Here is a 24,858-nt window from a genome sequence, read left to right on the forward strand (position 1 = left end):
GCTCAGGCCTTAGGTGACCGGGCTTTGGAGGAAGGGACCCTGGCAGTCTGGGAGTCCAGGGGTAAGAACCATGCGGCTCCCACGGCCCCAGGAGTCCCCTCTCGGCACCCTTCGGCACCCTTCACTCTTTCTCATAAGAGCGTGTGGATGTACTTGTTTCCTTAGCGGCCCAAGGTCTAGCCCGCTTCCTCCGGCAGCTTCCCTGTGGGCCCACAGGACAGAACGGCGAGGCCAGACAGCTGACGGTTCGTTGTTTTTTGTCTTTAATTTGTCTCTACTAAGCGACACCATCTGCCCACCCCACCCTGGGAAGCGGGTCCCGAGTGAGGGGGCCTAGCACCCACTTTGGGAGTTGTAGGCAGAGACTTGGGAGGCCTTGAGGCTTGGACCCCCCACTGGGTGTGAGTTAATGTTTGGAGGGCGCACCTCCCCACCCAGGGTAGGTTAGACTTCGTCTACTTGGCCCCAAGCCCCTGGGAACAGTAGAGAGCATGGGGGCCCCGGGGCTCTCGTCCTGGGACAGTTAGCAGTTTGGAGGGCCCCCTGGCCCCCTGAGCAGTTAGAGATTAGGGGAGGCTGATCCTTGGCCCTAAGGGTGATTAGGGGCTGTGGGCTGTTAGAGACTGGCTACCCCAAGCCTCAGCCCCTAAGAATGTTAGAGATTTGCTGGGGTCAGGGGTGCTGGGACCCCAGTTTTGGGAGGGAGTAGTTAGTAGATTGAGGAAATGTTCTGAGCTCCCCAGAAAAGAGCTGTAAGTTAGAGGGGGCCAGGAGGCCTGGTTGGGGCTCAGCTGTCCCAAAGCTGGGCGTCCTGCCTGGGAGATGCGGCTGTCACTGGGGTTTCTCTCCCTCCGTGGTCCTGGCCTCCTCCTTGGCAGGAGGTGGAGACTTCCTGGAGGAAGCTGAAGTGGTGGGGTTGGGAGTCCCTGACCCCGACTGGGCATCTATGCTGGCATGCTCCTTCCGGACAAGGTCCTCCAGCTCCTTCTGCAGGGGGCAAAGTTCACAGAGGTCAGAGGTCATCATGCATCATAAGGTCGGAGGACCTGTGGGACAGGGGTCCAGGGACTGGGCTCAGGGTGGGTGGGGGTGGCCCAGGCTCCTCACCTTCCATCCGAGGAGGTCGGCAAGGGCCAGGCAGCCCTGGTCGCAGTCACCCAGCCAGGCCACGTCCCTGTGGGCGGGTGAGAGTCAGAGCTCCCAGCCTTGTCCCAGGGCCCTGCTGGCTCTGCCCTGTCCTGTGCCCTCGTGCCCTCCCTCCCACCTCGGCCCTGTCCCTTGAAGGCTCCACTGCCCCCCCACTGCCGCGGGAGGGCCTCACCTGTAGGCCTTCTTGGAGTCGAAGTCCATGCCTCCTCCGAGGCCCATCATCATCCCGAGGAAAGGGTCAGTCTGTGGGGAAGGGGGTGGAGTCGGGGGGAGCTAAGAGCACAGACCCTGGAGCCAGGTGGCTTGGGGTGGAATCCCAGCTCCATGACTTTGCTCAAGTGGCCTGGCCTCTCTGAACGTCAGTTTCTTTCTCTGTAGAGTAGGGGTGATCATCAAACCCACTCCTAGGGTTGTACTGTCAGCGGGTTAATACAGAGGAAATGCTTAGCACGGCATCTGGCACACAGTATGTTTTTTGCCTGTTGGAGAAACATCTGTCCCCAGGAGGGAGCCCCTGCCTGGGAGTGAAGCTACCTCAGGAAAAGAGAGACGAGAGAGGCAGCGGGTGACTCCTGACAGAACTGCCGCAGGCCCAGGGGCCAGCGAGCCCGGACTCTTCAGTCACGGGAAGCACGACATTCTCGTTTTGGCTTAAGTCGCTTTGAGCTGGGGTTCTGTCACTCGTTCAAAAGGGTGAATGAGGGACTTCCCTGGTGGTGCAGAGGTTAAGAATCTGCCTGCCAATGCAGGGGACACGGGTTCGAGCCCTGGTCCGGGAAGATCCCACATGCCGCGGAGCAACTAAGCCCGTGCGTCACAACTACTGAGCCTGTGCTCTAGAGCTGGCGAGCCACAACTACTGGGCCCGTGTGCCACAACTTCTGAGCCCGTGTGCCACAACTACTGAAGCCCGTGCACTTTAGAGCCCATGCTCCGCAACAAGAGAAGCCACTGCAGTGAGAAGCCCGTGCTCTGCAACAAAGAGTAGCCCCCGCTCACCACAACTACAGAAAGCCCGTGCGCAGCAACAAAGACCCAACACAGCCAAAAATAAATAATAAATAAATTTTTTAAAAAAAGGGTGAATGACACAGAGGCCTGTGGAATCCTGGAGGCAGGGCAGCCTGGAACCTGACCCCTGTGGATTCCAGAATCCTTAGGTCTGAGCTGAGGGGTCCAAAGTATCGGGATTCCCCAGAGACCTGTCCCCTGGTTCCCGAGGAGGCCAGGGGGAGGCAATGTGGGGCCCCTGTGCGGGGGTGGCAGGGTGTGACTAAAAGGACTCACCTGGCCAGTCTTCTCCTTGTTGATGAGCAGGCGCGGGGTGGAGAGGGGCGCCCTGGTGGAGAGCGAGCTGAGTGGTGAGGGCCTGTCCCGGCTCCCCCAGTCCCCAGCAGCCCCCCATAGCCCCGAGCCCCAACCTACTTGCTGATAAGGGATGCGAAGGGCTGCACCTGCAGGGAGGTGCCCATGATGATGAGGAGGTCCACCTTCAGGAAGTCCTGCGAAGGGGGAGCGGCCAGTGAGGTTGGGCTGCCGGCCCCCGGCCCCCGGCGCAAGCCCACCCGCAGCCACTTGGGGAAGCCACCTTCCCCAGGGCAGGACCCAGGCTGCCCCTGCGTGGACCGAGATGGGGGACGCGTGGCAGGTACACTTACTGACTGCAGGCAGGAGAAGAAACGCGCTGGGAGGTTCTCGCCAAAGAACACGATATCTGAGGTGGAGACAGATGGACAGACAGACACAGGGAGAGATAGAGACAGTGAAAAAGCAGGGGCGTAGAGACAGGGAGGGAGAGAGAGAACAGGCAGGAGCAGAAGGTGGAGCCCAGGGCTGGGGCGGGAGTGTGCAGCACTGGGGACAGACTAGGGGCTATGGTACCCACTCTCCCTGGGGCAGACTCCGGGTACCGGTCAGGGAGAGAGGGTGACGGGGGTGGATGGATGGATAGGGAGCGTGGCCTTCCTGGGAAGGGGTTAGTGGCTGAGGGGGTGCCAGCCTGAGTCTACCTCGGTTGGTCCCTGGCCCCAAGGCTCACCAGGCTTCACCACACTCCGACATTTCTCACACTTGGGAGTCACCTCGGAGAAGATCTTCTCTGGGCGTGGGGAACAGGGAGAGAGAAGAGGAGGTAAGAGGCTTTGGGCTGGGGCTGCAGCCTGCCTGCCCACCCCATCCTCCCTTCACTGTCACCGGGAGGGCCTCCTGGGGTGTTTGCCCTGCTCAGGAAGGACTTCCCTTCTTAGACAGCTGTCCCTCCCCCGCCCCCAAGATTCCTGGGGTGGCTCCCAGCACCAGCCTATAGCTATTAAATGAACGAACAAACAAATGAGCAGACACTCGCCCCTAAAAGGGGCAGCTGGGTTCCACCAACCCCCGACCTGGGGAATCTGGACTTGGGAGTGAAGCTCGTCCAGTGGGTCTTTGAGGGCAGCCCTACTTCATCGTGGGTCAGAGAGGCCTGGTGGGTGCCAGGCCTAGTGGCAGAGAGGGAAGAATTATGCAGATGATGCTGGGACGGGGACAAAACCTTAGGTGCAGGTGCTTCCCACACTTGGGCTCTGTGACAGACCCACCCCTGCCCCCACGCACACCCCATGCTTATGACAATCCTCCTCCTCATTGCTTATTGATTAAGGAAGCTTGAAAGCATTCTGTCACTTGCAACCCACAGAATCCTGGCTTGTTCATTCAACTACTCACTCATTCCTTCAACAGATATTTACAGACCACTGCTTTAAGGTCTGTCATTTACTTGAAAATATTTTTGCATTGACAGTACGTGACATTTTGCGGGTGATGCTTGTGCTACTGCTGTTAGAGAAACATAATGGGGTAATGTTAATTGTACATCACCCCCAGCTGCGTGCACTTGGGCTATTCAGGAATCCTCACCCCAGGGGCAGTCAGCTGGCATGTTGTCAGAAGGGCCACACTCCAGGGGCCCTACTATCAGTGCTGCAGCTGTCCTTATCACACACGGACACCAGAGGCTTTGTGAAATCAGCATAAAGAATGTCAGAAATGGGTTTCCATGGATGAAGTAAGTGGCTTCTTAATTAGCACAATGGATGTCAGAAATCAGCTCTCACTGGCATTCAAGAAATGTGGACTGGCTGCATTTTTTTTTCCTCCTTCTCTTCTTGGACACTCTGCCCAGGCATGAACAGGGGTGATGACTTTAGCAAGCCCTGGAGTTTGCATCCTTAAGGACAGCCCCCAGTCTTCATTCTTAGCCAGGGCCATGCCCAGCTTCACATGCCACGGCCTCTGCTTGCCTGAATCCAGCTAATGGGCTGGTTTAATCCTGTGCCTCTGGGGCAGTGCTGTCCAGTATGCTGGTTAGAGCCACATGTGGCTTTTAAATTTTAATTAAAACAAATTAAAGAAAGTTAAGAATTCAGTTCCTCGGTCACATTAGCCACATTTTAAGAGCTCAATAGCCCCATGTAGCAAGTGGCTGCCGTGTTGGACAGTGCAGATATGGAACATGCCCCTCACCCCAGAAAGTTCTCTCAGATACTTCTGCTCTTCTTAGAGTGTAGTTGCGCTTGCCTGGATGAGCCCCTCATGTAAGACGGGGTCAGAGCGCCCAAAGGACAAAGAGCTAGGGTTTCATGACCTCACAGAACAGGTTGTATGACACGTGGGGGCCTGTCTGCTAACGCACGTCTCTGTGTCTGGAGTCTGCATCCATCATAACCTGGCTGTGAGGTGGTATCGGGAGAAATGAACCCCCACTGTCACCTCAAATCTTTGGGGGCTGCCATTATCTGCTAAAAAGAGCTGCAGAGCTGTGCAGGACAGAGCTGGCGTCCGCGCGTGGAGACCCTGTCCCTGGCGCTGGGGAGCAGACAGGGGACGGGAGGCCTGCCCTCGGGGATAATAACCTCCAGCCCCTCACCTTTCATCCAGCTTAGCGTGTACTCCTGCCGGCAGACGGGGCTGATGCAGTGAGACGTGTAGAAGGTGCCGTGGGCCTCCACCAGGTCCTCGGCCTCCAGCCCCGCCACTCGCTCCAGGGTGTCTATGTTCTGGAGGGAGAGATGGAGGAGACAGGGTCAGGAGCGAAACACCCCCCCCAAGGGGCAGGAGGCAGAGCCAGGAGTTGCGGCTGAGAAAAGCAAGTGGGACAGGGGAGAAGGGAGGGAGGGAGAAGCAAGGGGCAGGGCGTGTCTAAAACTCTTCCGTTCATCCTGATGGTACCTCTGAAAAGGTAAGTCATGGACACTTAAAGGCAGGGGCCCAAACTCAAATGTCTATGAGCCCAGACCCACTGCCACCAACCAGCCCTGGCAAATTTGGGCCACTTTGCTTCCGTTTTGCTGCAAATGTGTTTTGTTAGAACCAGACACTCTAGTGGCACCTGCCAGAAATTTGGTGAAATAAACGTACAACTCTCCAGTGTCTCCACCGTAAACGCAGCCCCCTCAGATATGGCATCCTTGTGCAGTACCCAACCTGCACAGCCGTCGGTGGCAGCCCTGGCCAGGCGTTAACATAAATCAATGAATCAGGAGGGTTTTTTGGGTTTTCATCACACTGTTTTCCTACTTAACCTTACTATGGTCTGCTGCATTGATAGTATATTAACTTGTAGTCTTTTCAGACAGAGATACTTTCCTTATTCAACAGGCAAGAATATTCTTCTCTTCCACATAGACATTTGCGCTTTCTCCAGCCCCTCTGGAGCACTTTTTGTTTGTTTGTTTGTTTTTGTTTTTGTTTGCAGTACGCGGGCCTCTCACTGTCGTGGCCTCTCCCGTTGCGGAGCACAGGCTCCGGACGCGCGGGCTCGGCGGCCATGGCTCACGGGCCCCGCCGCTCCGCGGCATGTGGGATCCTCCCGGACCGGGGCACGAACCCGTGTCCCCTGCATCGGCAGGTGGACTCTCAACCACTGCGTCACCAGGGAAGCCCTGGAGCAGCTTTTGTTTGCCCATGAGGAATGCTGCTGAGGCAGGTGCTGCTGGAGGACACTGGCAGACGTTACAGAGATGGCCAGGCATATGCAGCCCACAGCTGACCCAACGAGGTTTCCTGGAGGCTCCGTGAACAACTGAAAGGGTTCCCTTTCAAGGGCAGGCAGCCCCAACTGCCCTCTCTGCTCCCAGCCAGCCATCAGTTTATACCCAAAACATGCAGACAAGAGTCACTGTTCCCAGACTCTCTGTGGCTTTCCCTCTCCCCCCCTTTACTAGAAATGCTAGTTTTGCCTTTGTTTCTTGACTTAGTCTACCAACTCCCTGACATGTAAGTAAGCAGTGTGCATGCACATAACTAAATGGCACGTCAAAGGTCTACCTACATGCCTCTGTGTTACCCTTTGATGTCACTTTTTTTTTTTTTTTTTTTGCCATGCTGTGCGGCTTGTGGGACCTGAGTTCCCTGGCCAGGGATCGAACCCACGCTCTCAGAAATGAAAGCACAAAGTCCTAAACACTGGACCACCAGAGAATTCCCTTGATGCCACTTTTGATGGAGAAACCACAAACAAACAAAAATGAATGTGGTCAACCCATATGTACTGGTATGAAGGGATCTCTCCAAGATGTTAGAAGGCCCAAATCACAAAGGCAGTGTGTACAGGATGTGAAAAAATCAATATATGAATTTGTGTATTTGCTTGCCTAAGTATGGAATATCTTCAGAGGAGACCCAAGAAGTAGGCAGCAGCCGTGGCCCCCAGGGAGGGAAGCTGGGGCTGGGGAATATGGCTCAAGAGGTTCGCTATAAAGGCCAAGCAGCAATGAATGCATGGCAACACACAGCAACTGATGTCTGGCCTCAGCATCAGGCAGGAAAGAGGGCATGGTGAGGAGGTGGGCCCTGGGCAAGGTGGGCAGCGGCCACTCAGCTCCAGCCAACCACTCTCCCCCACAGAAAGCCACCCAGGGTACAGCCAGCTCTTCCTGATTTTCAAGAGGAGCCTGATGTCTGGGTTTTCATCTGCAATCCCTTGAATTTTAAACCTTGGCTCACTTCTAGTTTCAGACATCACGTCTCTGACATGCTTTTAAAAAGCATGAAGCTGGGACTTCCCTGGTGGCACAGTGGTTAAGAATCTGCCTGCCAATGCAGGGAACATGGGTTCGAGCCCTAGTCTGGGAAGATCCCATATGCCACAGAGCAACTAAGCCCGTGTGCCACAACTACTGGGCCTGCGCTCTAGAGCCTGCGAGCCACAACTGCTGAGCCCGCGTGCCACAACTACTGAAGCCCGCGCTCGGCAACAAGAGAAGACGTCGCAATGAGAAGCCCATGCACTGCAACGAAGAGTAGCCCCCGCTCGCTGCAACTAGAGAAAGCCCACCTGCAGCAACGAAGACCAACGCAGCCAAAAAAAAAAAAAAAAAAAGCATGAAGCTGCTATGTGGGTGCAGATATGGAAGGATCCTCCAGACAGGGCTTAAATGAAAGAAAGCCAAGTACAAACCCTATGTATGATGTAAATGCCATAGATATAGATTTAAAAGAGCGATAAGCTGGTTTGCTGAGGAGATCACAGTGACTTGAATGAAGGCGACAACTGTTCTCATGTTTGAATGGATACTTGTGTCTTGAGATAAAAATAGCATCGCGTGTGGCTTCAAAAGTGCTGCATCGTCACAATTCAGAAAGACGTGAAGACAATGTGTTCCAGAAAACTGGGTCAGTGATTCAAAAAGTGGCTGAGGTTAAAGAAGAGGGTGATGAGTTTGAAAAAAAAAAAGGTTTCATGAAACGTGAGACTGGAAAAATTTTTTCCACCTTTGTCTATGTTACATAATGCGCCATTTTGAATACGTATGCGTACTTAAATCCACACATGAAGAATTGCAACTGGGGGGAAATGCCACCACATTTCACGCTGACCTCACAACTCATTGGTGTTGGCTTTTGTCTAAAAAATAGCCTACAGCTGGTGTGCTTTCGTGGTTGGGGCAGGGGGTTCTGCCTCAGACAGAGCTGGGAAGCGATCCCTCTGAGCAGCCCCGATGAGCCACCTGGGCCTGGGCCTGGGCTTCTCGTGCTGGGACCCCTGTGATCTCATCCTGTCTGGAGGGTTTAAACATCATCTATCTGCTGCTCTCCAGCTCGAGTCCAGACTCCTGTGTCCAGCTATCTGCCCATGTCCCCACGTGGTTGTCTAATGGGCATCTCAACCTCGACATGCCTTCAGCCAAGCTCCTCCTCTGCCCCCCACACCTGCATGTCCCACCATCTCAATAAAAGGCAGCAGGTACTCAGGCTGAGAGGGAGTCAGTCATCCCTGACTCCTTTCCTTCTCTCACGACTCGTTTCACATTCAACCCATTGGCAAGTCCTGCCGGCTCCACCTTCAAAACAGGTTCATAAGCCGCCCACTTCTCCCCTTCGGCAGCCCCCTCCCTGGCCCAGCCTCCATCCTACTACTGTCCTCCTTGCTCACTCAGATCCAGCTTCTTCTTCTTCTTCTTTTTTCTTTTTTAAAATATTTACTTATTTGGCTGTGCCGGGTCCTAGCTGTGGCATGTGGGATCTAGTTCCCTGACCAGGGATCGAACCTGGGCCCCCTGCATTGAGAACGTGGAGTCTTAACCACTGGACCACCGGAGAAGTCCAGATCCAGCTTCTTGAACACGCCAAATGCAGTCTCCCCTCAGGACCTCTGGACTGGCTGTTCCCTTTGCCTGGAATGCACTCTCCCCCTACAGATGGTCCCATGGCTCCCTCCCTCCCCTCCTACAGGGCTCTGTTTAAATGTCCTGCTTCTCAGTGAGGCCTTCCCTGACATCCTGGTCACTACAGCACCCCCGACCCCGCACACACAGAGCGGGATTCCCCTTTCCTGCTCAGCTGCACTCCGTAGACCTCTCAGCATCAGCGTAGATACGCAACTCACCCATCTCGTCCGTTGTCTCTCCCCACACTACAGTGTCAGTTCCAGGAGGGCAGGGATGTCTGCTCCCTCCGTTCACTGCCTGCAGGGCCTGGCACTGGGTTGGCACTCAGAAAACATTGGGACAGAAGCTTACAAACAGGTTTGCCAGCAGGGGCTATGGTGAGGATTTCATGAAGGCACTTGGCTTCAGGTGAACTGTTCATATCAAGTCTGAGTCACATCTCATGGAAAAAACTGACTCTCTGGGAAGAAATTTCAGGTTTATTCTGAGCTGGGGCTCCTCCTGGAAGGAGGAGGCCATCCCCTCCCCCACCAGCCATGGGTGGGAGCACCAGCCATGGGTGGGAGCACGTAGCCCACTTGAGAATTCTGGACCTACAAAGAATTCATCCTCCCCCTGGTGGCAACTTCTGAGGCTGCAGGCTCCAGATTGCCAGGCGCAGGAAGAAAATAATAGAACACCTATTTCTATCCATGTGTTCTCTCTCTATTTCATAATTTGGGGTTCTGAGGTATGAATTAGAGCAGGCATGGTATCAGGGCTATAGTACATCATGTAATTTCAATACATATTTATGAAACAAAGGTAGAGGTGCAAACATTTTTCACTATTAGGGGTGCGAGACCCTAAAAGGCTCACCAACTCGGAAGCCAACAATGTGAGCTGTCCTTCCCTGAGGACACCCCGGCGAGGCCCTCAGCCAAGCACCTGACAGGTATGAGCCACGGCCCCACGGTACGCACAAGGCCTTTGTGCAAATTATAAAAGGGTTTCCCAGGACTTCCCTGGTGGTGCAGTGGTTAAGACTCCACGCTCCCAATGCAGGGGGCTGGGGTTCGATCCCTGGTTGGGGAACTAGATCCCACATGCATGCCACAACTAAGGAGCCCACCTGCTGCAACTAAGGAGCCGGTGTGCCGTAACTAATAAGCCAGCGAGCCACAACTAAGGAGCCCACCTGCCACAACTAAGACCCAGCACAGCCAAGTAAATAAATAAATAAATAAATTTTTAAAAGGTGCCCCCCCCACACACAAAAAAATAGTGCTCCTTCCTTAAGAGTTTACAGCTACCAGCCGGAAAATTGTCAGGTGTACTGATCATATTAGATCAACTCAGTTTGGAGTCCTCTGCTGGAAAGCCCAGCCAAATACGAAATCTATGGTGCCAACAGTGTCTGCTCAGAGAAGTACTCCTGGGATGGCCCTGAGGGAGGTCACTGCCACATCACCACAGACCTGAGAGGGCGAAGCTGTTCTGGCCTCTGTTTTATAGAAAGGGAAACTGAGGCTGAGAGAGGGGACGTGAGTCACTGCAGGTCACGTGACAGAGAAGCCGTGGCCTGAGCTCTCAGGACCCTCCAGCCCGTGCTCTTCCTCCCAGGATGCCCGCGGTCCCGCCTACCTGCGTGTAGCAGCGCAGGAGCAGCCCTTTCTCCTTCAGCAGGCGGATGAAGTAGTGGCAGACGGTGGGCTGAGGGGAGCAATCATGACAATGCCGATGAAGAGAGAGGACACTGGCCGCGCACTGCCATGTGCCAGGAACTGTTCGAGGCACCATGCCTGTTTTCCTTCACAGAATGGTCACACCGGCCTCGTGAGGTGCGCACCTTTGTTATCCCCATTTCACAGGTGAGGGAACTGAGGCACAGAGAGGGTGACTGTCTTGCCAAAGTCACCCAGGTTGTGGAGTTGGGGTTTGCACAGAGAGGACTGGCCCTGGAGTCTGGGCTCTTGCATGTATCATTAACTCATTTAAGCCTCACGACAACCCTTCTCATGGACTATTATCAGCTTCACTTTACATAAGGGAAAACTGAGGCTCAAGGACACTAGAGCAGGAAATGAGGGACCAGGACTTGGACCCAGGCAGTCTGGGCCCGGAGCCCATGTATATATATATATTTTTTGGACGGTGCCATACGGCTTGCAATCCCCCAACCAGGGATTGAACCCGGGCCACGGCAGTGAAGGCCCGGAATCCTAACCACTAGGCCACCAGGGAACTTCCCCAGAGCCCATGTGTTTAATGGCTATAATATTTGTCTGAAGGGCCCTGGAGGGGGCTTTCCCATGCCTGCTGGCCCCCAACCTTTCCTGTCACCGCCTCCACAAAAGAGAGCTCACCTTGAACTGCCCAGGATAGAGTTCCTTGGCGAGGGCAAAGAAGGGCTCTGGATGTTTCTGTGGGAGAGAGAGCCGGAGGGCGGGTGGGCACCCAGATGGCCCTGGTGAGATGAGAGCTGGAGAGAGGCGGCCACGCCTCCACCCCCCACCCCCATTACAGACGTTCCTCCCTGCAGGACACGTACCTTGAAGTAGCCAATCTCAAAGATGGCCTCCGGGTAGGGAAGATGGTATTTCTCCAGGTTGGCGTAGAGGCCCGTGTTTGGGGAGCGGAAGTCAGGGATGCCCGCAGCTGGGGGAGGAGTGGCAGTGGGCAATCAATCCATGAGGGACCTTGGCCCCTTCTCTACCACACTGACCCTCCCAGGCAAGGGCCCCCATACGGCTCCTCCCCAGCTCTTCGAAGGGGCGCCCCCAACCAGGGAGTTCTCTTGGGGGAGGGGGCACTTACAAGTGGAGATTCCAGCTCCCACCAAACAGATAACCCTGCGACCTGGAGGAGAAGAGTTTATGCAGCGTGGTTCTTTTTTTTTTTTTTTCAGTTTGTTTGTTTATTGTTGTAACATTTTGTTTTGAACATCAAACACTGCACCAAAATATGAGCCATTTATCTTAAGACAGTTGTCTTTGCCATAAACTAAGTACTGAACTGATGTTTACAATGAACTTCTGACAACTTAAAAAATTATTAGTGGCACTGCTGTCTAATAATCAAATATATCATCACAGACTGAATGTAATGATTACAAGACCAAAGTTTCCCCTTCCCTTTCTTACCCTTAAATAATACCACCCATCACAGTCCCTGAAGCCATTTACTCTGTGCCTGGCCCTGGGGCAAGCATTTCAGATCCCTGAATGGCTCTCCCAACCATCTCAAGGAGGGAGGTGTTAACATCCCACGTTATAGATGAGGAAACTGAGGCTCAGATAGGGGAAGGGGTCACACAGGTGACTGATGGAAGAGCCAGCATGGGGTCAAAGAATACACTGTTTGAAATTATTATACCAATGGGGAGTTCCCTGGTGGCGCAGTGGTTAAGAATCCACCTGCAATGCAGGGCACACGGGTTCGAGCCCTGGTCTGGGAAGATCCCACATGTCGCGGAGCAACTAAGCCTGTGCGCTACAACTACTGAGCCTGCGCTCTAGAGCCCGCGAGCCACAACTACTGCCCGCGAGCCACAACTACTGAAGCCCGCACGCCTAGAGCCTGTGCTCCGCAACAAGAGAAGCCACCACAATGTTCTCAGGCGCACTGCAACAAACCGCAAGTAGAGAAAGCCCACGCGTAGCAACGAAGACCCAACGTAGCCAAAATAAATAAATAAATGTATATTAAAAGAAAGGAAATTATAGCAATGTAGTAAGATTCAAGAAAAGGCCACTTGGAGAGAAATTTCTCCTCGCTAGATCTAGACAAAAATGCATGAGATCTTAGTGAGAGGGGTGGGGTGGGGGTTTCCCCCAGAAGAGCTGCACGTTATTGTGAAAAAATCTCTGGCCACACCTCACCTTTTGGACACAATCTTGGATGGCCATCTATTTCTAGCATATGGACTTCCCTCCATAATCAAATGCACATCAGCCACTGGAAGTCTGGTAATTTTCAGGTGAAGACCAAAGACTGGCCACTCTCAGCCCATGCCCAGTGAGCAGCAGAGTGGATAAGGGCTTCCAATCCTAGTTCTTCTGCATGCTAGCGGGGGCGTCTTAGTTCAGATCACCACTCTGGGCTTTAGCTTCCTGCTCTGTAAAATGTGCATAATCACAGTACTGACCTCGCAGGGCTGTTGAGAGAATCAATTCATCCCTGTGAAGCTTAGATCAGTGCCCAGCACTGATGATTCTTCAAGTCATTCGTACTCAACTTCTTCAGCCCCATGATTTGTATACCTATAAGTGCTTTGTTCCCCCATTGTCACCAGCTTTCAGAAAAGAAGATGGGGAGGCGTGGTAGGGGTGGCATCACTTCACAAGCACATGGGGCTGTGCAGAAACAGCCCAGCTGCCTCTTCAGTGGCTGGCTGGTTGGCAGCCCTGCCATGCAGCACCCTTGGCATCTGCCCATCAGCTGATGGACAGACATGGGTGTGAGGCGCCTGTGAACCGGCCGCCTCTGGGGTGTTCTATGCAAAGGAGGACAGCAAGGGTGACAAAGGCTGAGGCCTGCTACAGCCACAGCCCTTGGCTTCGTCTCGGGATGCCATTGGACTAGGCCCAGTGGACCCACCAGGGGCCATGTGGAAGGGAGTGTGCGCCCTGGATTCAGGCGGCCTGGCATCGAGCCCTGATTCTGCCTCTTGCCAGAAGTGTGACCCTGTACCAATCACAGCCTCTCTGCACCTCAGTTTCCTCCTCTGTCCAGATCATTCCTCACAGGTATCATGTGAAGATCAAAGGAGGGGACACCTGTCAAGTGCTTAGGCCAGTGCCTGGCAAACAGCGAGAGCTCAATTCATTGTTATTATTATTTTTATTTTTTTAAGATTTTTTTGGTGTGGGCCATTTTTTGTTTGTTTGTTTGTTTGTTTTGTGGTATGCGGGCCTCTCACTGTTGTGGCCTCTCCTGTTGCGGAGCACAGGCTCCAGACGCGCAGGCTCAGTGGCCATGGCTCACGGGCCCAGCCGCTCCACGGCATGTGGGATCCTCCTGGACCGGGGCACGAACCCGTGTCCCCTGCATCGGCAGGCGGACTCTCAACCACTGCGCCACCTGGGAAGTCCCTGTGTGGACCATTTTTAAAGTCTTTATTGAATTGGTTACAATATAGCTTCTGTTTTATGTTTTGGTTTTTTGGCTGTGAGGCATGTGCGATCTCAGCTCCGCAACGAGGGATCGAACCCATACATACCCCCTGCATTGGAAGGCGAAGTCTTAACCAACGGACCGTCATGCAAGTCCCCATTGTTATTATTTATTATTATCCCCTCACAGGCGCCTCATGAGTCAATTATCCTAAAACCCAGGTGCAGGAGGACAGAAGGAATGAAAGCTTTGATGCCACTGCCTTCGTTCTCTTGGGGGCCCACCCAAGCCAAGAGGTGGCTGCAGACAGCTGTCTGGCCTGCCCTAGGAGAGGGAGGCTCAGGACGGCCGGCCTGGCTGCCCTCGGAGAGACGGCAGCAGCTGGAGGACAGGGAAACTGGAGAAGACGTCCTCAACAAAAGGCTGTTCAGGACCCTCAAAGAGTGGATTGTTCTAGTCGAGGACTGCCGAGGGCTCGGTTTCTCAAACTCTGGTGACCTCAACTCGTGGCAAGAAATATAAATTACATGGTGACCCCGTAAAGAGGCACCTCTACACCACACCTGAAACAAGCCTCCTGTAATAATCGTCACAGGGAACACTTACGCAGCTCTTGCTCTGTTCCAGGCCTGGTTCCAGGCATTTACATTTATGAATTTATGTAACCCCCTAATAACCCTATAAGGTAATTACTATTATTAGCATTTTCATTCTGTCAAACAGGCCTGGCCAATCAGAGACACGGTGATTGGTTCAGGGGTAGGAATGTGGCCCAACCTGGGCCAACTGGAGCCGATCTCTGCTCTTTTGCCTGAACTACCGGGAGAAAGATGCTCTCTTCAGTGGGAGCCACTAGGCTGGTGGAACTTGTATTTGCCACCGCCAGGAGCAACCTTGACCCCAACACAGAGAAGAGCTGCACCGGAGAGGGTTCAGATTTTTGACAACAGCATGGAAGCCGCTGAATCCGGCCATGATTAAAGCGGGGTTTTCGTTACAGGATCAACACACTCCCTTTTTGGCATAAGCCAGTTTGAGTTGAGGTTCTTGTGACTTGCAGACGAAAGTTGTGAATGGCTGGGGCTAAGTCACTTGGGGCCAGGAGAGGGGAAGGGGCCCAGTGCAGGCAGAGGACTCACAGCGCTCACTCTGCATGTAGCGGGTCACCCCTTCCAGGGTTAATTCGTCCAGCAGACGCTCCTTCTGGGTGCCCAGACCCAGTGTCTGGGAGAAGAAATTCCGCAGGAAGTCCACTGGCCAAAAAGAAGAGAGACAGCAGCCGGGTGGGTGTTTAGTCAGGGTGCCCAGAGGCCCCAAGTGCCCCTGCCCAGCCCTGGGGCCCTGCCACCTTCCCGCAACTAAGAGCTCAATGCCTGGCCCAGCCAGCAGCCTCCAGGCGCTGGCACTGCATCTGCTATTACATACTTGGAATGTCACCCCTGGCGGAGGTGGGCACCCAGATCCCTTCCCTAAACCACCCCCAAGAACCGTGCTCTCAAGGAAGATACTCACTCTCTCCTTCTCCGCCAGCCGCTCCTCCCTCAGTGTCTGAATCTGAGTCCTGGAAGGGGTGGGGGTGGGGTGATCAGGCCCCAGAAGTGGGGTTAGGGAGGGAGGGAAGGGGGGGTGACACCGGGTTTGGGGAAAAGGCTCTGGCTGGGAGCTGGGCCCGAGGAAGTGAGGGGTGGAGGGGACAGCGCTGGGGGCCAGTGTGTGGGCTCTGGGACAGGCTGCCTGTGTTGGAAAACCCAGCTCTGCTACTTGCAAGGAGCACAGTCTCTGGTGGGTGACTTTGCTTTTCTGAGTCTCCGAGCTCCTCCTCTTAGGAATGGAGCTCGGAGGACACTCACCTCCGAGTGCTACTGTGAGATGAAGTGAGATCACCTCTGGGAGGTGCTCAGAACAGCCCCGGGGCGGGTGTGTGGTGGTGATTGCTCAGGAAGCACTGGCTATTGTTCTCATCACCTCCCGGTGTCCACGGCCTCCGCCTTACAACCCCTCTAGTCCCCTGCCCTGGCCAGCAGCCCTGCAGCCCTCCTCACCTAAGTCACTCCTGGGAATAACGCCTCGGTCCTCACCCTGCGGCCGTCAGCCCTCCTGCCTGAAGCCCCCCACTCCACCTTTCCAACCCTTCCATCTCCTTTATCGACTCCTCCCCTCAGCCAGACTCCCAAATTGAGGGTCTGGGACTCTGTCCTGGGCCCCCCCTACTTTCTCTGTTCACCTTCCCTGGTCGGCCTCATCCACGCCACTGGTCTGTCCCCCAGATCCCGGGTTCCCGCAGCCTCCTGGATGCCTCCTTCTAAGTGACCCCCGGTCCCTCACTCCGTGTCCCAAACTGGCCTCAGCATCTCCCCCAGACCTGCTCCTCCTCCTGGGCCCCATCTCAGTGTGGCTTCTGGCCCCCAGTCTGCCAGACGCCTCCTGCCTCCCTCCCCTGCCCTCCTGCCATAACACGTCCCCTCTCCAGGGCTCCACGTGGTCCAGCCTGTCCTCCCAGCGGTCCTGCCCCAACCTCCTCCCTAGGCTCCCAGCCTCAGTCTTCACCTCTGATCTACTCTACTGCCCTGTGTGTGATGGCCTGCCTGGGTCAGCCCGCTCCCCTCCACTTCAAAGGCCCTTCTCTGTGGCTTCTCCAGTCTAATCATCTGATCACGAACATCTATGGAGTCTACCATGATGTCAGCTCCAAGAAGGCTGGGGTTTTTCGTCGTCACTGCTGGATGCCCAGCACCAAGAACAGGGTCTGGCACTTGGCAGGAGTTCCAGAACTATCCACCTCTGAACAAATGGACACCTGCTGTGCTGTGTGCTAGACCAGGCCTGGGCCCTGTAATGGACCTCATGCAATTGTAGAAAGGCAATTCTGGGGAATTCCCTGGCAGTCCAGTGGTTAGGACTATGTGATCTTACTGCCAAGGGCCTGGGTTCAAGCCCTGGTCGGGGAACTAAGATCCCGCAAGCCAAGTGGTGCAGCCAAAAAAAACAAAAAAAAAAAAAACAAAAAAAAACTAACCAATTCGCTCTCCTGTTTAAAACCCCTCCAACAACCCCTCTCCATCACTCACAACTCTGGTTCCAGCCTTTTTGAATAGAAACCTCCCTTCCAAACATAGTTAAAACTTTTCATTACTTTCGGATTGTGTAAGCTGCACAAAAACTTTGACCATTAGACAATGTGTAACTTGGGGGCACTTGCCTCATGATTCCCTCACCCACAACCCCCGTCCCGTTCCCCCACTTCAAGCTAACCACTATTATTAACAGTACAATGGTAATTACTCCAGATTTTGTCTCTGCGGGTAAAACTCATTATTTCCCCAGAAATGGGCCATCATACCACAGTACGATGCTGCACCTTGCATTTTCCACAAAACAATATATCATAGACCTACCAGCTACATAGTGTTGCATTGTAAGGATGCACCATAGTTCATTTAACCCATCAACTGATAGCCGTTTGGGCTGTTTCCAGTTTTTCTGTATGAGACAATGCTGCAATTTACATCCTCGAATCTCTCTCTTTGGGACTGAGGATCCCTTTTTCACATTGAACCTTTTTCCCTGACAGTGGTGGTGCTTTGGGAGCCAGGCGAGGGAGAAGCCCGGCCTGACAGAAAGCTCTTATCCCCTCGGTGTGGCTCTGTCGTGCATCTGTGGGGTGCTCTCATCACAGCTCCTGCACTGGCCTACATCTGAACTGCAATCTCGCGTCTGTGGGTGGGCTGGCATGCTTTCAGGCTGCAGACAGTGAGGCTCTGTGGAAGGATTTCAGGGCCCTGCTGAGCACGTGGGAGCAACACGGCCTAAGGGGGAGCTGGAGGTGCTGGTGGGGTCTCTGTGAGCCCGCTTCCAGCGAAGCATCCGGGACGCAATGTGCCAGGTGCCATGGGTCGCAAACCCGTCCCTGCCCTTCTAGCCAAGGGACAGTGGACAAGTTACTGAACAACTCTGTTTCCAATTCCTCATCTATAAAATGGCTACAGTAGACCTTGCCCCCCAACAGGGATGCTGGGAAGATGAAATGAGACGAGGCACATCAAACATTAAGCAGAGTACCCGGCTGGAGTAAGTACTCAATAAATGCTAACCGTGAATATAATTAGCTGACCTCCCCAGCCACCTAATTCCTGAACACATCACATTCTTTCATGCCCCTCAGTGTCTGCACAAGCTGTATCCTCTGTCTGGGACACCATTTCTCACCTTGCCTAAGAAAATTCTAAATCACTCTACACTAACTACCATGTGCTGCATCTCAATCTGACTCCTAGATCAGCCTGGGGATTCCTCCAGGGAAGGGACTGGCTGGAATCTGTGTGACCCCACAGAGTTTACTCTGGGCTCCCAAAGTGCCCTGAGCTACTTTCATTATCACCCCATAGGGTCATTGTCTAGCCACTTGTCCATGAGATCTGTGAGTTCAGGGACCAAAGCTCTTCCATGCCCAGTGCAAATGAGTTTCAGAAGGGATGGGGGACGCGGTGGGGAGGGCAAGGAGAAAGGAAAGTTTGGAAGGGCAGGCCTGGGGTTGAGGATGCACACCCTTCTCTGACAGTCCCCGGAATCCACCACTCCCCGGGAGGATGAACCAGGAGGTGGGGTGAGGGGCCGGGGCAGTGAGCTGAGGGCCCTGGGGTATCTGTCTCCCCTCTGCCACCTCCCCCCGTGTGGGGTGTTGGAAGTCCATCTCTCTCCTTCCCTCCACCCTTCCCCCCATCTCACCTGAGCCTCCTGCACCTTCCCTGCCTGGGTCTCCACAGGGTCAGAGGCTGGGGGAGGAGGGGGAGCAGATGTGGTTATGGTGAAGGGAGTGGTTAAGGGGGAATGAAGGGTTTCAAAGCAGCGGGGGCCAGAGGGGGTCAAGAAGACCCACCGACCTAGTTGTACTGGGGTGGAAGTGTAAAAATGGAGTAGATGGAGGGAGGGAATGGGGAAAAGCAGATCTTATCAGAGTGGGGAGTGCTGGGAGGACAGGTGGTTAGTGAGGGACAAAGAGGCTGGGACGGGAAGGTTTAGGAGAGGGAAAAGAAAGTAAAGCATACAGGGAATGGAGGAAGACTTAGGAGGAGTTAGGAAGGACGCAGTAGTGTGTGAGCGTGTGCCGGGAGGGCTCGGTTTACAAGCAGAGGGAAGCGTAGAAAGGAAGAGAGAAGATAAGAAGAGATACTCCGCCTGGAAGAGGTGTTGGGTGGTGGGGGGCAGGGAGGGTGGGATGATAGGTTTAGGAGAGGAAGGAAGAGATAGGAGGGGACACCAGGGGTCCCCTAGCATCCTACAGTTCCCCCTAACAACCAGGTACCCTTAGCAACCGGGACCGCGGCATTCTAAGTCCCTAATAACGAGGGTCCTTAGCAACTAAGGTGAGAGAAAGACGCGATCATTAGTAACCTGAGGGAGGTGGCAAACGGACCCTTAAAACCTCGCGACCCAGAAACCCACCAATCTAGCAATATGGATCACTTTGCAACGGCCCCTGAATCCCATTCCCCTCCATGCAGCCCCCATCTCCTGCCCCACCACGCCCGCCCTCGGGCCCCGGGGCCTGCAGCCCTCAGCCAGGCCCCGGCGCGGCCCGACCCTCCCACCAGGGCCCCCGACTCACGATCCGGCTCAGCCATGGGCGCGGGGCGGGGGCCCTCGGGACTGTCACCGACTGCTCTGCCCCGTGACGGCACCGGAAACAGGAGGGCGCCGAGACAGGGCAAAGAACTACAACTCCCAGGAGCCATCGCGGCCTCCAACAACGCCCGGAGCTAGCCCCTCTGCGGTAAGGAAGACACGCGAGGGCTAGACTACGAATCCCAGAGTGCCCCGCTCCCGCAGCCATGTTGGTAAAGGGCGCGCGGAAAGAGTGGGAAAGGGTAGAGAGTCGCAGTCCATCTGAATACTCTGATTGGTCACGGTGTGGTATGGGGGCGGGGCGTTTACTATTTAACCCACTCTGATTGGATGACTCAGGGGGGAGTGTTGGGGAATTCCCCCAGGGCGGAAGCGCTAGAATTCCAGGCAGAGCCCAGCAACTGGCGGGCGGCCGCTGGGGTCCCCTGAGGCTTTGGGGGCCATGGCCGGGGTCGCGTGCTTGGGGAAAGCTGCGGATGCCGACGAATGGTGCGACAGCGGCCTGGGCTCTCTGGGTCCGGACGCGGCGGCCCCCGGAGGACCGGGGCTAAGCGCGGAGCTGGGCCCGGGGCTGTCGTGGGCGCCCCTCGTCTTTGGCTACGTCACTGAGGATGGCGACACGTGAGTGAACCTTAGGCTGCCACACCGGGCCCTAAAATCCCACATCTGACTCCCTATTAGTCTCTGATCCTGACTTCCCAACCTCTCAATCCTAAATCTGTCTTCTAATGCTTGCCCTGACCTCTAACTCCCAAGTCTAACCTTTGATAAATCAATTTCCAATCTAATTTTGATCCTAACCCCTTCCTTTCTGGAACTCTGGTTCTCAGAGCTTCACATCCATTGATTGATTCCACATCCAAGGCTCGATTTGACCTTCCTGACCGCGGTCCTGAGACCTATGTTAGAACTGAAGTTCAGGCAGGCTCCTCCTCCTGACATCTGACCTCTAAATATGAGCTTTGATCCTTAGCTCCTAACTTAGACGCCTTAGATTTTGATTTCCGAAATTAATACTTGGCTTTTGACTCTAAGATCCCACCTTCTGAGCACTAATCTTCAAATCCTACATTCAAACAGAAAATGTAAACTCCATGACAGCAGGGATTCATCTGTTAAACAAATATTTATCCAACACCGACAACGTTTCAGGCCCTGTTTTAGGTTCTGGTGATAAGGCAGTGAAGAAAGCACAAAAACTTATGACTTGTGGAGCCTACATTCTAGTGGGGGTATATAGATGGAAGGGCAGACAGACTTACAGAAAGGAAGGGAGGAAGGGTGGGAGGAACAAAAAAGAAAGAAAGGTAGAGAGAAGGAAAGAAAGAAACAGAAAGCCACACAGACACAAAGTAAGAAAGAGAGAAGAGAAGAAAGATAGGAAGAAACAAAGATGGAAAAATGAAAAAAAAAAAAGAAAAATGCTATGTCAGAAGGTAGTAAGTTCTTTGGAGAAAAATAAAGTAGGAAAGAGAGACAAGTAGATAATCTGGGGAGAGCATTCCAGGTAGAAGGAACAATGTCGTAAAGGCCCAACTGAGGGAATGTACCTGGGGTTTTTGTGTGTTGTGTTTACAGTTGTATCCCCAGTAACGGAACAGTTCCTGGCCCATAGGAGGCACTCAAGAAACACCGATCTTCTCAAAGAACCAGCTGTGGTTTCATTTATTTTCTCTATAGGTTATTTTTTTTTTTGCTTTCTATTTTGTTGATCTCTGTTCTGACTTTCATTATTTACTTTCTTCTGCTTACTTTAGGTTTAATTTGTTCTTCTTTTTTTTTTTTTTTTTTTTTTTTTTTTTTTTTTTTTTGTGGTATGCGGGTCTCTCACTGTTGTGGCCTTTCCCGTTGCGGAGCACAGGCTCCGGATGCGCAGGCTCAGCAGCCATGGCTCACGGGCCCAGCCGCTCCGCGGCATATGGGATCCTCCCAGACCGGGGCACGAACCCGTATCCCCTGCATCGGCAGGCGGACTCTCAACCACTGCGCCACCAGGGAGGCCCTAATTTGTTCTTCTTTTTCTGGTGGAAGCTGAGGTCATTGATTTGAGACCTTTCTTTTTTTCTAGTGTAGGTGTTTCATGTAAATTTCCCAGAGTAGTGCTTTAGCAGTATCTCACAAATTCTGGTGTGCTGTGTTTTTATTTTCACTTAATTCAGTATACTTTCTAATTTCTCTTTTGATTTCTCCTTTGGCTGGTGGATTATTTAGAAGTATGTTATTTAGTTTCCAGATAGTCCAAATATCTTCCTTTTATTGGTTTTTAGTTTAATTCCATTGTGTGTGCACTTGAAAAGAATGTGTTTTCTGCTGCTGTTGGTGTAGTGTCAATTAGAGGTTGTATTGGTTTCTTTGGTTCTTCTGTTGTTCAGCTCTATTGTATCCTTGCTGATGATTTCTGTCTACTTGTTCTATCAGTTATTGAGAGAGAGGTATTGAAATCTTCAACAATAATTGTGGATTTGTGGATTTCCTTGTTGTTCTATCAGGTTTTCCTTCGTGTAATTTGACGCTCTGTTAATAGGGGCACAAATGTTTAGGATTATTATGTCTTCTTCCTTAATTGACCTCTTTATCATTAGGAAATAATCTTCTCTATCCGTGGTAATATTCTTTGCTCTGAAATCTACTCTGATATTAAAATACTCACTCCTGCTTTCTTTTTTTTTTTTTTAACTTGTTTTTCATTGAGTATCTGTTTTTTATGCTAGCCAATGTTAGGGGCTTTCGTGTATACTGTCTTATTTGTTTATTTATTTATTTATTTTTTGGCTGCGTTGGGTCTTCATTGCTGCGGGCGGCCTTTCTCTAGTTGCGGCGAGTGGGGGCTACTCTTTGTTTTGGTGCATGGGCTTCTCATTGTGGTGGCTTCTTGTTGTGGAGCACGGGCTTTAGGCGCACAGGCTTCAGTAGTTGCAGCGCATGGGTTCAGTAGTTGTGGCTCGGCTCTAGAGCGCGGGCTCAGTAGTTGTGGCACACAGGCTTAGTTGATCTGTGGCATGTGGGATCTTCCCGGACCAGGGATTGAACCCGTGTCCCCTGCATTGGCAGGCGGATTCTTAACCACTGTGCCACCCGGGAAGTCCTTCACTCTTGCTTTCTTTTGACTGACTGGTGTTAGGATGGTATAGCTTTTTCCATCCTTTTATTTTTAACAAATTTTAAAATTTATTTTAAAGGGTGTTACTTGTAGGTAGCATATAGTTGGGTTTTGCTTTTTTATTCAATCTGACAGTTTCTACCTTTTAATTGGAGTTTTTAGACCATTTACATTTAATTTAGTTATTGATATAGTTATGTCTATCATCTCGTTATTAGTTTTCTACTTATCTCTTCTTTGTTTACCTTTTCCTCTTTTTCTGTCTTTTGGAACGAGCAAATTTTGTTCCGTTGTATTTCTTTTTCTTTTTCTTTTTTTTTTTTTTTTGCAGCACGCGGGCCTCTCACTGTTGTGGCCTCTCCCGTTGTGGAGCACAGGCTCTGGACGCACAGGCTCAGCAGCCATGGCTCACGGGCCCAGCCGCTGTGTGGCATGTGGGTTCTTCCCGGACCGGGGCACGAACCCATGTCCCCTGCATCAGCAGGCGGACTCTCAACCACTGCGCCACCAGGGAAGCCCCGTTGTATTTCTTTTGTTGGCTTATTACCTTTAACTCTTTGTTTTTTTAGTGGTTGCTCTGAAAGACAGGTTGGTAAACTATGGTCTTTGCCAACAAAAACAGGCAAAATCCAGCCAGCTACCTGCTTTTGTATGGCTGTGAGCTAAGAATGGTTTTTACATTTTTAAAAGGTTGGAAGAAAATCAAAAGAAGAATAACATTTCATTGCAAGTAAAAATTATATGAAATCCAAATTGCAGACTCCATAAAGTAAGTTCTGTTGGAATCCAGCCATGCCCATTCATTTACATATCGCCAATGGCTGCTTTTGCATTCTGACAGGAGAGCTGAGTAGGTGAGAGACCATGTCATCCACTAAGCTTGAATTATTTATCTGTCCCTTTACAGAAAAATTTGCTGACTCCTGCTTTAGGGCTTATAGTGTACCACTTTAACTTATTATGGTCTGCCTTCAAGTGATATGATGCCGCTTCTCATAGCATAAAACAACCTTAGAATAGTATATTTCCATTTGTCTCTTCCTGGCCTTTATTGTATTGCTGTCATACATTTCACTTATACATGTGTTATAAGCTCCACCAGACACTGTTATTATTTTTGCTTAAACAGTCAATTCTTTTAAAAAAATTATCTTCTAAAGAGATTTACATATTAAGAAAGAAAATCTTATGTACTTACCCGTATAGTTACTGTTTTCAGTGTTCTTTATTCTGTTGTATAGATCCGTATTTTCGTTTGATGTCATTTTCCTTTTGCTTACAGGTTTCCTTGAACATTTCTTGTGATGTGGGTCTGCTGGTGATGAGTTCCTTCGGCTTTTGTATAGTTGAAATTAGCTGTATTTTGTCTCCATTTTTGAAAGATATTTTTTCTGGGTTAAAGAATTCTAGGTTGACAGTCTGTCTTTGAGTACTTTAAAGATGTGGCTCCATTGTGTTCTCTTGTATTATTTCCTTTGTGAAATCTGCTGTCATGCTTATTTTTATTCCTTTATACTTAAGGTATCTTTTCCTCTGGCTGCTTTGAATATATTTATCTTAATTGTTGATTTTGAACAGGTTTTTCATGTTGGGCCTCGGTATACTTTTCTTCATATTTCTTGTTCTTGGGAGTCATAGAGCTTCTTGGAGCCGTGGGTTTATAGTTTCCATCAAATTTGGAAAAATTTCTAGACATTATTTCTTCAAATATTTTTTTCTATCCCCCTGCTCCTTTAGGAACTTGGTACAGATATATTGGGCTGCTTGAAGTTGTCCCATGGCTCACTGATGTTCTTTCCATTTTTGAGTGTTCTCTTTGTGTTTCATTCTGGATAGTTGCTATTGTGAAGTCCTCAGGTTTGCTAATCTTTTTTTTTTTTGGTAATGTGTAATCTGTTGTTAATTCCATCCAGCGTATTTTTCATTTCGGGTGCTGTAGTTTTTACCTCTAGGAGTTCAGTTTGAGTCTTTTTTTTTTTATTATCCATGTCTCTACTTAACTTGTTGAATGTATAAAATACAGTTTGAATGTTCTCATTTGCTAATTCTGCCATCTGAGTCATTTCTGGGTCAATGTCAATTGATTGATTATTCTCATTATGGATCATGTTTTCCTGCTTCTTTGTATGCTTGATAATCTTTGATTAGATGCCAGACATTGTAATTTTTACCTTGTTAGGCTCGCTAGCTTTTTATTCCTATAAATACTCTTAAATATTGTTCTGGGATGCAGTTAAATTACTTGTA

General features: G+C 51.7%; 1 protein-coding gene across 1 annotated transcript; it reads right to left on the minus strand.

Moving 5' to 3' along the window:
• Positions 1-240: 240 nt before the first annotated feature.
• Positions 241-19,621, minus strand: SIRT2 (sirtuin 2; the record flags this gene model as incomplete). The annotated part of the gene is given in 16 exon segments (XM_079723362.1): positions 241-987; positions 1,108-1,174; positions 1,322-1,392; positions 2,437-2,488; positions 2,575-2,651; positions 2,808-2,863; positions 3,188-3,247; positions 5,054-5,183; positions 10,419-10,487; positions 11,141-11,197; positions 11,326-11,432; positions 11,592-11,633; positions 15,029-15,142; positions 15,402-15,450; positions 19,495-19,593; positions 19,595-19,621. Coding segments are annotated over 16 exon segments (1,233 nt in total). The 3' UTR covers positions 241-831.
• Between the last annotated feature and the right edge of the window lie 5,237 nt (positions 19,622-24,858).

This window comes from Hyperoodon ampullatus (assembly GCF_949752795.1).
Source record: "Hyperoodon ampullatus genome assembly, chromosome: 18".
NCBI classification, from domain to species: Eukaryota; Metazoa; Chordata; class Mammalia; order Artiodactyla; family Ziphiidae; genus Hyperoodon; species Hyperoodon ampullatus.